At 48.0% G+C, this 17,507-nt stretch overlaps 1 protein-coding gene across 3 annotated transcripts in view; it reads left to right on the plus strand.

Moving 5' to 3' along the window:
- Positions 1 to 17,507, plus strand: part of Astn1 (astrotactin 1) — a 284,134-nt gene that overhangs the window by 176,472 nt on the left and 90,155 nt on the right. For 2 of the 3 annotated variants that reach the window (XM_047521201.1, XM_047521202.1), the window contains exon 9: positions 14,381 to 14,455. The exons of the other annotated variant lie outside the window; for it this stretch is intronic. In XM_047521201.1, the coding sequence (XP_047377157.1) occupies positions 14,381 to 14,455 (75 nt within the window). The remainder of the gene's footprint in view (positions 1 to 14,380; positions 14,456 to 17,507) is intronic. 3 annotated transcript variants of the gene reach the window in all.

Here is a 17,507-nt window from a genome sequence, read left to right on the forward strand (position 1 = left end):
GAGATCCGGCTCTCCTGCTGGCTTCCCTCTCTCCCCATCCTCACATCCGGTCGATCTCTCGTCCTGTCAGCTCTACTTCCTCGCCATCACTTAGGGCTGTCCCCTCTCTGTCCTGCTCCCTCCACCAGGGCCTTGGTTTCTCATGAGGACTTCCCTCCCAGCCTCCTGCCCACGCTCCTTGCTCCCACCACGTAAACCCAGCAGCTCTCCCTCACCTTTCGCGACAAAGTTCTCAGTCCTTCTGCTTGCACCAAAGCCTTCTGTCCTGCCTCCTGCCTCCACCCCTCTCTAGGGCCTGTGTCCAGGCTGTTGGGCTCCAAGGGGCGGAACCACCTGCAGCAATGAATCTCTGTGATTAAATACGAGGCCAAGTCCAGAGAGGACTGCACCTCCCCACATCTGATGAACTGATTAATGTCTGTCCTGCAAATTGCGGTTTCCTATAGCTCCTCTGTGAAGCGTTCTTTGGCCTCAGTCCCTAGTAGATACCTTTCCTCCGTACACCTATCCCACCCTGACTGTCCCTACACCGAGCACATTTTACCAAATGTGTGCACCTCCTCAGGCTTCGATAACCAAGTGCCACCAACTGGGTGGTTTGAAACAACAGAAATGTCCTGTCTTGTGGACATGGAGGACAGACATGTGAGATGGAGGTGTTGGCAGAACCAGGCTCCCTCTGCAGGCCCCTCCAGCCCTCGGGTTCCTCAGGTGCTCCTTGGCATGTAAATGCTTCTCTTTAATACCTGCCTCCAGCCTTCCTTGGCTTCCTCCCTATGTGTTTGGGCCTCCTATAAGGCACTGGTCACACTGAATTAGGGGCTTACCCTACTCCAGGCTTGTCTCATCTTAACTAGCTGTATCTGCAAAAATCTCATTTCCAAACAAGTCCACATTCTGGGATACAGTGTTTAGGGGGGAAAAAAAAGACCCAGCATGGTGGTGCATGATTGTGACCCAGCAACTTGGGAGGCTGAGGCAGGAGGATCACAAGTTTGAGGCCAGCCTCATCCACTTAGTGAGGCCCTGTGCAGCTTAGTGAACCCTGAAGTTTTCTGCAAACCCCAGCTTCTCCTTGCTCCATTCCATCCCTCCTCCAGCTCCACTCCTTGGTCTTCCTCCTTGTATCCATCACACCCATTGTCCCCTCTCAGACTTTCCCAGCGCCTCAGCCAGCATCCACCTCATGAAAACCACTTTAAAAATACCCTTCGTCACCCCAAATCTTTGTCTCTTTCACCTTCTGCCACCCCTGCCTGGCCCACCCTGGGTCCTGCTTTGGATGACCTTCTGCTTGCTCCTTCATTACAGTTTTCTCTATCCTGAGGCCTTTGCTCTGCATTGAGTTCACCTAAAGGCTGCAGATACAGTGCTGGAAAAGATCCTCAGGTCCCTGCCATAAGGGACTAGCCATCAGCTGAGATGGCCATTGGAACACAGAGGAAAAGAAATACATCACATCATAAGCACTCACAGGCTGCAAAAAGTAGACTAAGACCATCGGCGGTGGGAGGGGCTGACTTGAAATTTGGGTTGTCTCTCCATTGAAACTGAGGGATGAGAAAGTGCCAGTCAGGGAGGGAAGGGAGCCCCCTGTCCTCGGGGACCTTGAGGACTGGAGGAGGAAAGTGCCAGCTACTTTAGGACTGTGGCCGCCATGGCTCTACCCTAATAAGTGGGGAGGATGGGACCGGCCAGGTTGGCTGGCAGGAAGGGCTGGGTCAGGCAGGCGCCTGAGGAAGACCAAGGAGTGGAGCTGGAGGAGGGGTGGAACGGAGCAAGGAGAAGGCTAAGGACTGGCAGCTGGGAGGCAGCAGGCTGCCCGCCCAGAGCGCGGTCCTGGCTCCTTGACGTCGTGCGCTCAAGCGCCCTGTTCCTTCCTTCAGGACGCTCCTCGACTCGCAGCTACAGACTCACTAAGCTCACTGAACTCCGTGAAATAGCCCAGCCCTCGCCTCTGCTCAGCCCCACGTCTCAGAGCTGCTGGACCCGTGTTTGTGAATGAACGAACAAATGAGCCGTCTTTTCTCATGTGTCTTACGGTTTTGGCAACGTGAGCCTGGCTATAAAACGGGGTGCTCAGTGCTTGACCACTGGGGTCTGTCTCCACCTTCATCCCCAAACCCATCCCTGCACTGTCCTCTGTCTGTCCTGCTGCTGCTCTTCCCAGGCGCTCCCAGCTGAGACTTGGCCTTCTCAGTCCCTCCTTGTGCCTCCAGACTTGCCCCCCGCCCCCCACCTCCACAAAAGCATCCTTTGGAACTGCTGGTTTCCATTCATGGCAAAGCCATCGTGCCATCCTAAACTGCTTCCTGACCCTCAGCCACCGCTTGAAGTAGCCACCAAGAGACCTGCCTGATGAGGCTCCTCCTCCAAGTCCACATCTCCCCACCAAATTCGCCCCTAATTATTCTTTTTTGCCCTGATTACAAAAGGCTGCTCCACGGGCCTTTCTCTAGCCCATTTATCCTGCTTTCTGAGAAGCAAAGTCCCGAGACGACAGCTCCTCTCTTCAGGACCCCTCCTGACCTCCCGGTGCAGACTGGCTTTCAGGAACCACCATGACACGACTGTGAGTCCCACTCACCCATGGGGCACAAACCCTCCACTGTCCCCATGTCCCCTCACGTCCACCTGTTCCCACACACTGCCTTCTGCAACAGGCCTTCCCTGTTCTCTGCATCACAAACGCCCAGATTTGGCCCATGGGTCTGAGCTTATCTAAAATAGCTTTCCCTGCAGGAGGCTTTTCCGTGGTCACTCAACCGGGTGTGATCTCTTCTCCCACTGGTCCCACTGGCTTCCTGTCCTTGGACTCCCTCTCCTTCCTCAGGGCCCTCCCTTCACTCGCCCTTCAACCAGTGCATCTCTGCATCTCTCCTTTGTTCTCCCATAGCAGCAGGTGGCGGGGATTCCCAGATATCACAGAAAGGGCTGGCTCTGCCACATGTCAGACTTCGAGACTTTGGATAAAGTTATTTAATTTCCCTAAGCCTCTCTTTCCCCATATATTAAGTGGGAATAATATAATAGCTGTACTTCAGGGTTTTTTTTTTTTTAAATGAGAATCAAGTGAAATAATAAACAGAAAGCACTGGGCTCCTTGACCACTGTTAATATGCAACAGTGACTTTTACTTGTTCGATGGTGAAAATTGACAAACTAAATGCCATGGTTTGTTTACGTGCCTTTTTATCCCACTGGACCGTGATCAAGACAGGGACCCAGCCTTCCATTTGTGTCTCTTGCTGTTCTCCGCAGCATCTGGCTCTGCAGAGGTGCATAATAGATGCTTGGGGAATGCCTGGGTTCATTAACGAAGTCCTTGATGGCAGAGAACGTGTATAAATCATTCCTGGGTCCCCTGACAGTGTTTAGCAAAGTGTTTTTACATGGCAGTTGGTTAATTAATATTTTTCAAGTAAATAAATAAATGAATAAATGAATGAGTGGCTCAATTAAAAGTGAAATTGAGTGAAATATATATTGAATTGAAACAAATTAGGAGCTAGGAAAGGACTTTCAGGAAAGGGCAAAAGCTATACAAACACAGTTCCTAGATGGACATGTTATTCTTCGCAGGTTTATTTACACAGCCAGCTCTCCCTGGCATAGCTGCGTCTCCTGCTGCACCTCTGCACCCTCATCCTTTGCCCTTCTCTTGCATCAGGATGGAATACAACACGTGTGTCCGTGGAGGAGGAAGCCAGGGTTCCGCACCCTCTTTTGCACACACGGGTTGCATTCCACTGCCAATAGGTGGGGAGCTGTTTTCCTCGGGCAGGAATGGATTTACGCCAATCCACTGCCAAGCTCTGGTCCTGTTCATCTGTGAGTAAAGACAGTGTCAGGGACACCCAGCAGGCTGTGTCCATGGACGGGAGGAAGTGAGACTAACAAGCTTTCAGGAGGACTGAACTTGAGACCTGGATTGCATTAGCCCAGGGAAAAAACCTTTAGATGCAGAATCCAGAGAGGGATGGGGGCAGGGAACTTGACAACTGTATTTAAAAAGTGACAACTGCCTTTCAGGTATTGTCCTGAGACTCCGTCCGTCCATTCATTTCATCCTGCAGTGCTCTCAGTAACAGAGAGCTGCTGTCATTGCCTTCCCACAGGAGGGAAAGGGGGGCTTTTACTTGTGTCAGTTTCATGTAGCCAGCAAGGGACTCAGCTCCAGACCTTGAACGTGGACAGACACGTGTCTTTCTCCAGAACCCGCCCACACCGTTGAAGCCAGGGTGACACCTTCCTGGCATGGTTTCTGTGGAGGCCCACGGGCTCCGAGGTCAGCAAGGGACCCAGCTCTCAGCTGCCTCTCTCCTGCAGAAGTGCTTTCCACCTGCCAGGAGGGGAAGAGAGAACAGCTATTGCAAGTCCCACCAGCCGCTGGTCCTTCAGACCCCAGAGGACACACTGCAGCTATAACCCTGTGAGTTTTGTGACTGCATGTGGCATGTGTCACATGTGCACAGCCACATGTGGGCACGTGGGGGCCGGCGTCTACGCTTGTGGTCCATTTGAGAATCTTGGTTCTGCATCACACCGTTTTAATGGAAATGTGGAGCTTCAGAAATCAGAATGCCTGACACGGTACAGAAACAAATGTGCGTGTTATGTGATTGTAATGAGATTTGGGATATCTTATTTCAGCAATAAAGGGGAAAGGAAGGAACTCAATATGCTTCAACTCTCAATATTATTCAGGAATTTTAAAAAATGGGTTCCCAGAAACTCCTAGGCTGTGTTGCAATTTCTGTTTTTACGGCAGCCATGTTTTACGGAAGGCCAAACATCTGTGAGACGCCTGGGGTGCAGACGGGCAGGCTGGGTCAGCCGTTCTGAAGCCCCGTGTGCTTTAGAATCCTCCAGCCCACCTTCCAGAAATACTGATGTGTGCGGACCTACGAGAGTGGAATCAGAGAAGCCAAAACGCTAGGGCCATTGCGTCCGTATGTGGGTGGACCCGCTGTACCCTAGAGTTTGAGAAGCATTCCTCTAGTCGCCTCTTAGGAGAGACTCAGGAGACTCTGGCTCAGAGTGGAGGCCACTCCCAGAGGAAGGCAGGGAGGCCAGTGCCTCTAACGCACCACGAGGACTAGGATCACCCTGGGGGAACACGGGCAAGGCAGCGGGTGATTCCTGCTGAGCTCCCTAGGTGACCTCTGCTCCCCCAATGTTCTGCACCCTGCAGACAGTGGTCAGCAAGCTAGGCCAATGCCCAGGCAACAGCCAGTGTGTAGGTCTAGGACGATCTTCTTCTGTTTTCTCAAGCAGCTTCTGCTCACGCAGGGAGAGGAGCAGAGCAGGGAGCAGGAGAAAGCCAGTGCTGTACCATAAACTTTGAACCTCGCTTCTGCCCCTTCCTAGCTGTGTGACCTTGAGCAACTTGCTTAACCTTGCTGAACCTGTGTCTGGTATGCAACGTGGGGAGAACCACTACATAGCTGTTGGGTTCTCTAGCTGGTTATGAAATTGTACATGGACAGCCCTGAGCACAGCATCTTGGCACAGGGTACGGGTTCGGTAAATAGCAGCTACTATTATCAGCTTTTCCTGACTCATTCAAGTTTTTTCTTCCTTTGCCTTAAATAATTCTTGATCTCAAAATATACCAGGAATTGCAAGTCTGGGCCAACTTTCCCCATCCGAGGACACATGAACTGCCCCCTGCCATCTGTGATGAGCCCCAAGTCAAATGAATATCTAGCCTTTCCTGGGGAATCCAGGTAGCAATGTCTTCATAATAGTACCTGCCTCTTCCCTTCTTCTCTGCCTTGCTTTTTCTTGACAAAAAAGCCCAAGTGTGAGTTTTTTGTTTGTGTACATGTATGTAGGTGTCTTTATTGCCAGTGTGAGAGACAGGGTGTGTCCCTGAATTCCAAAATCTAGGGGCAGAAAGTAACATTTTAACATTTTGCTCTCTACTTTTCTTCCTTCTTTCCTTTCTTCCTTCCTTCTACTGGGGATTGAACCCAGGGGAGCTGAACCACTGAGCAACATCCCCAACCATTTTTATTTTTCATTTTGAAAACAGGCTCTTGCCCAGTTGCTTAGGTCCCTAAGTTACTGAGGCTGACTTTGAACTTGAGATCCTCCTGCCTCAGCCTCCTGAGTCGCTAGGATTACTGGTGTGTGTCTCTGCGCCCAGCCACTGCTACTCTACTTTTCAAAATTATTTTCCAGCCCTCTAAAATTTCTTCAGGCAAAACTGCCTTTTCACATGAGAACCAGAATTCCTATTAATGTGAATGATAATAGTTAACATTTACTTAGAACTTGCTGTATCCCAAGGTGATTGCAAGTTATTTGCATGTGTTAAAAGCTCATTGGACGCTGTGCCGTCGTGCAGGTGGCTGGTATTCTTTCCCCCTTTCTGTAGATGAGATGATGGGGTCACGCAGGCAGCGCTTGTGTCAGGTTTTCACAGTGCGTGCACACTCGTACAAAATATAGAATGAAAAGTGCCCCAAAAGTTGATTAGAAAATTAATAACCAAAGAGCTTTCAGAATCTGAAATTACTTGTCTACACCCTTTGTTCCACGATGGACAGTTGATGTGAAGCTCATTGCACTTCATGGTTCTCACTTTTTGTATGAAGAAAATTGCATATGGTGCTGCCTGTATAGCCCATTGCCTATAAGATGTGGAAGGGTGGACTGAGATGGCAGTCTTACAGTTGGGAACCTGAATTTTCTTGCCTAATTATTATAAAAACGCCCGAGTAATAGGCAGAGGATCAGGCAGGTGGGCAGATGTGGCAGGGGACACTTGGACTCTGATTGCATCTATTTTCTCAGTTGCGTAGGAAGCAGATTATTAGCTGAGGGCGAGGATGGGGGAGGAGGTGTCAGAGGTTTGAGGAGAAAGAAGAAGGTATGAAACGGTGATCGAGAGAGGGATGCGGAATGGACAGGGAGCACGTAGTTTGATCACCTGGCAGCGTTCAGAGCCCACTTGAGGTGAGTGGCCAGAGATTGACAATGAGGCCAATCAGTGTGGCTGCCAACTGCAGTCATTTGTGCAGGCTCAGGAATGTCACCGGGGGGTCCTTGGGGTTCACCCCTGTTGGAGGGTTTCAGGCGAGCATGGAGAAGCAGGGAGGGGTGTGGGAGTCGAGGTGACGTGGAAGGGGGTGATCACATGAATGACAGAATTTAATCTGAGTTAAGTGGGAGGAGAGAACGCGAGGCGGGCGAGGGCCAGGAAAACGCTGGTAGAATGGGTGACTTTGAAGCCTCAGGAGGGAAGAAGGTTGTTGTGGCAGTAGAAGGAGTGAGGCCGGAAGGTGAGAGATGAGAGCCAGACAGTGGGTTCTTGGACTCAGGACCAAGAGGAGGTCGCCAACATTGGCAGTGGGGGGTAGGACCACAGGCATGAGGGAGGGAGACAGGGTCATTAGAGGGGAAAACTCAAGGGACTGGGTGGCTCTAGCATCCGGAGCATCGTCTTAGTGGAGGCTGACGTCACCAAAAGTATGGAGCAACTTAGGAGGAGACAGCGATCCAGGCTCTGAACGGTGGGGGAGGAGAAGCAAGCAGCGTGGGCACGACTGGCGCAAGGAGCAGATGTGGGCAGAACCGCCTGTGGCATGAAGTAATGGACTGAGTCCCTGTCCCAGGGCTGTCAAGTCAGAGGACCAAGCCCTACGCCTACCCAGTCTGGCTCCTGAGCCTGTGCACCTCGCTGCTTCACTCGATAGTGATGAATGTGCTATTTTTCTATATAAAAACTACTTGGTGAATTTGATCCTCTCTTAATAGACATTTAATAACGAATACAATCACATCAATATCCAATTTTGCTTTACACGAGACTAGCATGTTCAAAGATAACACAAGTTTATAAAATAGACCATGATCGTCACACTTTACTTTTTAGATATTATGTTAGAAAGATATTTTTCTATTCACCAAGTGGGAAAGATAATTGTCATGGGCAATAGCTCATATTTGTTGAGGTTATTCTATGGGCCACAAGCTGTTTCACGTGCACGTGCTCTTGGGAGTCGAGGTTCTAAGGTAAATGGAGTCCACGCGAGTGTACTAGGTACCTTTTACCTTAATCACCGAAACACGCCAACACTGGCTAAACTCAACACCGGTGGCTACATTTCTGTGTTGGCACAAATGCATGTGGTTGGCACAAATGCTTGCAGTTGGCACTGCACCCACTGGTCTTCTTTGAAATCCTGAGCACTGAGCTCGAGTGGCTGCTGAGTGCCGCGCTGTGGTGCGTTTGACCACACGTCACTGATGGGAAGGCTGAGATCGTGACCGAGTGGCTTCTGCCTGCCTCGTCCAGGCCTGAAGCCCAGGCCTCTCCAGCCTCATTGGTGACGATCCAAGTTCTTTATGGAGGATCCCTGCCATGGGTCCCTTTGTGCTAAGCTCTGAGGATATAGTACTTACGATGGCAAGGCCTTCACATCTGGTGAGCAGAAGTATCGACTAAATATTTACATATTCATCATAGCTATAGGTTCTATAAAGAAAATTCAGGATGCCAAAGAGAATCTGACAAACGGACACAATTTTGTCTTGAAGTGCCAGGGAAGGCCTGTCTTAGGAAAACTTAGCTAAACTTAAAGGCTAATATAAATTATCCAAGTGTATTGGAGGTCAGGCGAGGAAGATTCCAGCTGGAGAAAAATCTACAGAGGCCCCAAAGCCCCAAGGTGTCTATATAAACTTTGGGCATGGTTATCTATCATTATCCACATTGATTTGATAAGGCCACAATTTGACCAGATAATCTAGGGAGCAGTCATCTGAGGATCTTATTGCCTCCAGAACTGGCAGTGGCTGGGAAGACAGTGGACATTGCCATCCCCCATCTTTCCATTGGGGTAAACTGAGGCACTGAATGGCTCAGCCAGCTGCAAAGTTGGAAAAGCCCTTTTCCCCATTTTCTGCCTCTCGCTTCCTCCTGTGTCTTGCAAACTCCAGAAGCGCTTTTTAGTAAACCTCTGTTCCATCTTGGTTTTTACTGCTCCCTTCTTGAAAACACATCCAGTTAAGAGAAGAAATGTTGCTCAAAAGTTCTCACATTACATATGGAGACGACATTCTATACTGGGTCCCCAAAGTGTTGTGAATGACTGGGAAGAAATTTTGGAATGCTTCTCCTGGAAATTTAGCCTAATGTAGGCCACCAGCAGGCTTGAAAGAATGCTTTGTTATTTCACTAGGAAAAAATTCTTTTAGTTTGTAAAGTGTTCCCGTTGGTGATAGGTGGAGGAATATATAAGTTCAGAAAAATGTTCTAGTTTCTAAAAACTCATCAGGAGACATATTGTTCATCGTGGCCTCCAGCTGAAACATGACCTCTGTGTTGGATTGCATCAAAGAAAATACAACCCCACCCTCCACACACATGCCTAATACATGGAAACACACATGCACATATGTGTCCTGTGGTCCTACCTACTTTCTACACACCTGTCTACCTACCGCCTATCGTCTCTACTGCTCCTCTTACCTCCCAGGAGATGTTTTACACAAAGAATTCCATCAGCCGGCACGCTGGCCGATAGCCTCTGAGCAGGGTTTCCTGTGTTAGGTGGAGAGATGGGATTAGCTCTTTATCAAAGGCAGCATTTAAAGGACCCTTGTGCAGAGCAGAAGCAGTCCTTTCTGCACTGAGGGACTCCTTACGAAGGGATCACCCAAGCTCACAATGGCAGGTGGTCATGTCGGGCTCTTGCTCGATCGGCTGGATCTGGGTTTCATAGTGGACAGAGTGCTCAAGCCGCCAGGATGAAGGCCAAGCAGCAAGTCGAGCCCACAGGTAATTCTGGCCCCGCACACCCTCCAGACGAAGGGAAAACCTGCCACTGCTGATAGGTCCTTGGGTAGAGGACAGCTGGGAAAGGAAACTGAGCACTGGAAATTGTCAGCGATTGGAGGAGACTGAAGAGATGGTGGGTATTTTCTGAGACAAGAAGAGAAAGAAATGACAAAAGACGACTCTTACTTCTCAGCATCCACGCTTGTGTGTGCACCCTGCTGGCTGCTGTGCTTCCGCCTCAGTGGGCCCCTCTGTGCTCCACATTATGCTCCTGCCTGAGGCGACGAGTCTGAGCCGGTTCCCGTGTTGGTGTGATTCGCCTGAGTGGAGGCCGTCTGGAGCTGCCCAGGGAGGAGGATAATCTTCTGGGTCTCGATTGGCCAGAATGAAAAGCTTCACAAACAACCAAATAAAAAGACGTTCTGCTGATTTTTCCAAACAAAGATGTGAGTGCATCCAGAGTACGTTAGAGGTCACACATCCAAGGGGAGGTTCAACCCCCCGCCCCACATCTGGCCGGACACTGCCTGTGGGCACCTGGGTGGCTGAGCACCCTTCCCACAAAGTGCACGTTGGCCCAGACTGCTCAGTGGCTTCCCGCCCCTGCGTTCCTCCACCAGCAGATGGAGGGAAGCCAGGTGGAAACGACTGTGACGATTGTTTCACCCTCTGTCGCCCTTCTCCTCCTGCCGTCCAGAACCAAATGGCAGTGGTTGTGGGTAGGTGCCTCCGCGCCCGGGACCCAGAGGTTGATCCGGGGTGCTCGTCAGATCCGGGAGATGCCAAGCAACTCTGTAGCTCACTCTTTCCTGATGAGGAGGAGGGTGGCCTCCTCCGAGATCTGAGCCAGTAAGGACAGGAGCCGGAGTTTCTGGGGGTCGTCAGCCATGTTCATTAGGCATGTGACAGAATAATGCCTGTAGTGTAGGTAACAGAGCCAAGAGAGGAGAGCAACCATTTCAGGGGGCTTCAGAGCTGGCTTGCAGCACCCCAGAGGCAGCTCCCCTCTAATCCTGGGTATATGACTCCTTGCGGGGCCTCTATCTGGTGAGGTCACTCTGGTTTTCTTACTTGGACTTGCACCCAAAGAACCCTACTGCAGAAATCTCTCATCAGCTTTTCCCGTGTCTTCCCTGTGGCCTCTCCAGTCACGTGGGCCAGTCTCCCCACGGCATCCTTCCATGCACGCAGGCCGGCAGATCCCCCACCAACCAATACCTCTCAGTCGTGGTCTGCGACTCCGCTCCTCTTCCCTTTAGCATTCTTTTCTGGTTGTCTGAGCCCAGGAGTGTATCTTCAGGAACACTGTAGATTCTCTGAGGGCCAGGTTCTCCCGATTCCAATCCTCTGTCGGGGATCACAGGTTACACACAGTAGGCCTCCATAACTATATGCTGAATCAATCAAGCACGAGTTCCCGCCTCTCCCGCAGATCCTCCCTGACAGGTGGAAGAAAATAAGTGAATTCCCTTTTCTAATTTCTGCCATTTCACGGGACAGTCCTCCCCTTCTCTTTATTTAGTGTCAATATGGCATAGTTAGCTGCTCTGCGATGTGATCACTGGGCAGGGGACTGGGGGAGCCTCGGTCTTCCCACGCTCACCATGGTCTCCTCTTCAGCTGGCATTGTATTTGCACCTTAGGGCCAGGTACTTCTTCCTCGAAGGAAAAGCAGGACTCGCTCTTTTCATAGGATTTATATTTGATTCAGGGAATTAGTAAATTTAACTTAATAAATGCTTTGATGGCATTCATGAAATGCCAGGTACCGTTCTGAGCTACTTAACTATATTAACTAGCTCCTCCTTGTAACCACCTTGCCGGGTAAATATGGTTGCCATCAACCTCATTTATAGGTGAGGACATGGGGATAGAGAGATGGGAGAACTTGAGCAAGGTCGCACAAGGTCACACAGGTGGCTGAGTTGGACTTGGCAATGGGCGGCTCATTCCAAAACTCCTGCCCTGTGCCCCAGGCCCTGCCACCTCTACCTGAGATCAGGGAGGGGTCCGTGCTGCGTATCTGTGCCCTTCCCAGCATGAATTGACTGTTTTCGAGAGCATCAAGAGCAGGTCTCCTTGACCTTTATAAGCAACATGTGGATGTGTGCATAATAAATGTCTCCAAGCTCATTAGTCATTAACTATGTCCTGAATGCAGGTTTATTTGTATCATTCTATGCAGTTAATTATTCACATTGTAATCAACGCCAGTCCAAAGATTTATCTTCTCAAAATACATTTCCAAGCCACATAGGATCCATGCCAAGAATTCACTCTAATTACACATTGTAACAGTTTCAAATATTAGAGATGACTTGAAGGCAAAAACTATTCAGCTTAGAGTAAATAAATGTGATTCTCTCCAAAAGGAAGAGACAAAGTTGCGTGTCCCTTTTCTCTTTTTCTCCCCCTTTCTAGGGGTCTGAAATCATAGGGATTGTTTTTTTTCTCATGAATTGTAGACATTTTCTTAAACTAATTCCTGTTTTTAGCTGCCCATAAACTAGCACTTACTGTTAAGCAGAACAGAATCAGAAGCAAGTCCTACTCTGTGGATTCACCTCCAATAAACAGAACTAACATGAAGAGTGTCTGTGGGGCACTGATTCTTGCATGCAAGAGTTATTCAGAGTAGTGTTTGGGTACTTTTTGGAGCCTCAGGGTATCTCTAGATTGAATCTCAGGAAGAAAGTGTTTATAAATAGTAGGCATTAAAAGTGAACACATCCATTCTAGCTGTTCCTTTATATTGCTCCAATGGTCTCCCCTTATGACTGTTGACTCCCATAAGGAGGTAATTGGTTAGCTGGTTGGGTTAAGTTGATGGTTCTGAACTCTATTGGACCCAGCACCCTACTTCATAGCAAATATTTTTAATCTCTTATTATTCTTAAATTAAATCCATAAATAATAAAATCTGATACACAAAATTTCAACAAATAAATATAATGCCTTAACAGTAATTAAAGGAGGAGAAATAATAAGGTAATTTACAGGGCTGGGAGCGCCACTCAGTGGCACCGTGCTTGCTTAGCAGGTGTGAGGTTCTCTGTTCGCTCCCCAGCACCATTGCCCCCCAAAGAAAGTAATTTATAATGATATAATAACAATTTTTTCTGTAAATACTCTATCAGAGTACAAAAATAATAAAGTTGGCAGGCATTTGCACCTAATACAAACTCAGCATAATGTAATATATAATGTAGAATGTGATATGTGTAAGAGCAACACAGACTGATGTGGATATGCATTGTGGGTGAACCCAAGTGATTATACAATGTGCAATCTTCCCTCAATTTACATAGTAGTTATATACCTGAAAATTCATCTTGCATTAAACTGTTTTGTGTTTATATGTAAATGGAGTTACATTTAGGCTCAGATCATTATAAGCAAGTTTTCAATACTTAAGGAAATGACTATAATGGCATTTGAAAACTTGTAGGATATGGGAAATTTTCTTGTGCAGAGCTGTCCTGAGCCATCCTAGCCCTACCTTCCAAATGCCAGTAATGCCCACCAGTCATGGTGCTATTCAAGAACCTCCACATGCGTTTCCCCAAACGCCCTCTACCGGGCGATACCCAGGTTACTTCCTAACATTAGATTTAGCCCAAAATAATAACTCCACCTTCTTCTCCTGACTTTCCATAATCCTTGGAAAATAAAGGAACTCCTATAGTAAAATCTTCAATAACTGGGTCAGTTTATAAGACCGGAAGTTCAGGACTTTGAGGACTAAGTCCCTCCAGTATGCACAATAGCTTAGTACTCAACACAAGTGCAGTTCTGATTTCACTTGGTTTTGTTTGAATGAGCAAATCATTTGGGTTTAGCTGTCTGAGCTGGTGAGAAGATAAGAAACACTATTCAAAAGGAACTTTGCTACTTTCTAGTATCTGTGGCAATACCTAGGGAGGCTTATAGTTAATAATATAAATACCATTTCAGTTGTTTCTGTTTGGATGAGTGACATTACAATGTTTGGAGATACCTGGGCGTTATCAAGAACCCGAATCCTCAAGTCCTTTTGAGTAAGGAGACCCTGTGTGAGCAGTGGCCCTGGACCTGTGAGGTTGGCTGGATTTTTGTAAGGGTCTGCTGGACAGCTCTTCTTAACTTGTTTGTACAGTGAGGAAAGTAGGTTCAATAAAGCAGAGAATGTGCCAAAGTCAGATGTTGGCTCTATGGCAGAACAGGGTTTGAATCCAGAGCTGCCTGGTCACTAAGGCCTCCCTCAAGAAACCTTGCAGCCCTTCTTAGGCAGAGTAGAAACCGGTTCTGCAAATATCCATCTGAAGGACTATCAGTCATGGTGGTGTGAGCTCCGGCTTGATAAAAGTGTCTTCTGTGTGTAGTTCAGTGGTCATGCCTATTCAATTCTGCTAGTGGCTCTGTGGTTTTTACATTGACTGTGCTCCTGGTCAGATTCCTGGATTCCAGGTCATCCGAGCTCACTTTAGTGAGCATCTTGAGGATGGGGACTGTGTCTTCTTCATCTTTGGGTCTTTACAACCCAGCATGGTGCCTGGTACATAGGGAGTGTTTGTTGAGTGGACTTTAATCGAATAATGTTTCTCCTTTTAGGCCTTGGCCTTACACAATATTTCAGCGAGGCTTTGACCTGGTTTTGGGAGAGCAGCCCTCTGATAAAATATTCAGGTAAGTGGTTGATTGTCTGGGGACTTGCCCGGTGTCCCACTTCCCACTGAACTTCCTTTCCTAGAGGTAAACTATAAAATGGGAAAGAATTTTTGTTCTGTCCACCTAGTAATAAGAGCACTCGCTCCCAAATCATGGCCAGTGACAGCGTGGACCACTTAGAAGTCAGACTCTGGGGCCCACTTTCTTTCCTCGCCAGTCCTGTGAACCTCAGTGATTTACTTAGCCTCCTAGAACCCCCAGTTCCCGCATTTGTTACACGTCTGGCTAAATCACCATGAGGGATATACGAGATAATGCAGTGAAGGTCCCTGGCACAGAAACTGGCATAGAACGGGCAATTAATGTCAGTTTCTGCCTCTCTGTGCTGCATCTAATTTGCACCTTCCTCATAGAGACTTAGATTATTCAAAATGAATCGCTCCCGCCCCTGCCTCCCCTTTTCTAAACTCTACCTCATTATTAGTTTCTTTTACCTATTACCCTCCTGATCAGAGTTGATGTTTCTAGTCCCTCCCACATCTCTACTTGTGAAGAATAACACAGGTTAGAAAGGCCCACTAGCCCAGGGAGAATTTGGGTGGCAGCTAGGCACTATTGGATTTTCCTAAGACTGAATTCACAGCAGGCCTTCTCTGGAACACAAGCTTAGGTCCAGTCTAAGATCTTAGAGTCAGGACATGTCAGTCTGCTAAGCACCAAAGATTGGGCACATGAATACCACCGCTCATGAGCCAGTGTCAAAGGGAACAGTCCTGCACGGGTGGCTGATGGCAGAGGATAAAGTCCTCTGAGCCCCAGGGGGCAAAGGCAAGTCTTGCTTCCTTCTTGCCTTACCTATGAAGTTTGTCGAGGCTCCTCTCTAAGTCCTTCCCCAGGCCCTCCCTGTTGGCCATTTCCGGCCTAGGTGTCAATCTTTGCTCCTGCTCTGGCCTCCTGGAGCTCACGGCTCTGGAAAGCTTCTCCCGCCCCTGCTGGGAGCTTGGCTGACCAGGCTTGGCCCGGGCAGTGCTCCCTTTGGCATGCTCTTAGCTAGAAAGTGGATTTCCAGAACTGCTTCCTCAGAGGGCCTCTCCTTGCCCTTTGCTCTCCTGAAGCCCTCTCCCAGGGCAGTGTGGGTCAGGTTAGTGGCATTGGCTGCAGGCTGCTTTGGAGTATTTGTGCTCTAAGAGATGTCAACTGAATTCCTTGGACTGTGACTTAGTCATTTATACTTTCCAACAATGATTTATCATTTGCCAACTTTTTTCTTCCTTTGTCCTACTGCCAGTCTTCCAAGGCCTTCAAAGGACAGGAAAGTAAGGCAATGGGGAACCATGTGGAGTTTTGCTGATTAACAGCCAAAGTTCCCTGTTCCCTAAAAGCCAGAAGCTCATACTAAAAGACAGGTTTTTAATAAATTGCTATTAGGGTAGAACTTGCACAAAGCTGTGTTTCCATCCCCACAAACACCGTTTGTGTTTGCACACTTGACTGACAGTTGGATGTGATACCCGAGCACCCAGAAGGGGTTAGTTGTGTAGTGTAATCCATGAGGTCACCCAAATCAGGATCCCCATAGTTCATCAATAAGTGATTACTAGTTCGGGCCCTTAAATGGCAATAACTAGTCTCTCAAATGGAAATAATAGGTCATAGTGTGCTTATTTTAGAATTAGGAATTTTATTTAGAACCTCTCTGGAATCTGAGTCAACTACCTACCAATGGCCACCCTGGAAAGGTCTATGACTTGGTCAGTGACTGTAAGGGGCTATTTACCTGCTACCCTCCTCACTCATGTCTTAGTGCCCTGCTGAATTTCAAGTCAGTGCACATTTCTCTAAACCACAGAGTAAAATTAAAGCTCTGATATTCCAATCTTTCCATCACTGAGTGTCAACATAAAACTCTTTTTAATTAAGCTGCTTTTCTCATTTGGAACCTTCTGTTCTTAGTCAAATCTGTCTTCTAACTGATCCACTGCCTCCAATAACTTGAACATCACCTATTTTGCACATTTTACTGTACACTCTCCTTTAATAAGAAGGCATCTTGTCAGGTGCGGTGGCACATGCCTATAATCCCAGCAGCACAGGAGGCTGAAGCAGGAGGATCACAAGTCCAAAGTCAACCTCAGCAAAAGTGAGGTGCTAAGCAACTCAGTGAGACCCTGTCTCTAAATAAAACACAAAATAGGGCTGGGGCTCAGTGGTTGAGTGCCCCTGAGTTCAATTCCTGGTACCCCATGCCCCCCCCCTCCAAAAAAGTGTCATCTTATCCTCCTAATGTCAATATTACCCCTTTTCAAGGCATAGACCAAGTCTCTAAACCAATCGTTTTTTGAGTCCCTACTTGTGCAAAATCCTGTTGCAGATGTTGTAGATGTGACCAAGATAGTCCCTGCCTTGAAGAGTTTATAGTCTTGCCAGCATGGCAGAGCGTGCCTGCAATCCCAGGTAGAAGGAGAATGAATTCAAGGCCCACTTCAGCACCTTAGCAAGACTTTCAGCAACCTAGCAAGGCCCTGCCTCAAATAACTAAATATAACTAGGACTAGGGAATGCAGCTCAGTGTAAAGTATCCCTGAGTGTTAAATACAAGAAATTAAAAAAAAAAAAAAAGGGTTCACAGTCTCATCCAGGAAGTGGTCTCTGCCCGGCCCTCTGAGAATGTCTTGTGTGCTTTACAAGGACCAATGACTGTATCAGCACAAGCCAATTAATTAAAAAGTTCAGGGCAGTGTAGCTGTAGCTGGGGAATAAACACTTTTTAAAAGCATCATGGGAATTAATCACGATCCAAAGCCAACATTGAGAAATGCTGCTCTCAACTCCTCAATCACACCCACTGCACGATCCACAGTAATGTTTTCCCCTCCAAATTTCTATGCCTCTGATATTTGGTTGTCAATTACTTTATTTCAGATTTATTTTTAACTTGCCTATTTGTTTCCCAATGAGCTGGCGGTCTTCTTGAGGAAAGGGCAGGCCCTCAATGGCCCTGAAGGTTTAAAACACAGTGCTGCACCGCCTGCTTTAGGTGGAGCTGTCTACAGATGGAATTTCAGGTGTT

The sequence above is a fragment of the Sciurus carolinensis genome, chromosome 12 (assembly GCF_902686445.1).
Source record: "Sciurus carolinensis chromosome 12, mSciCar1.2, whole genome shotgun sequence".
Lineage (NCBI taxonomy): Eukaryota > Metazoa > Chordata > Mammalia > Rodentia > Sciuridae > Sciurus > Sciurus carolinensis.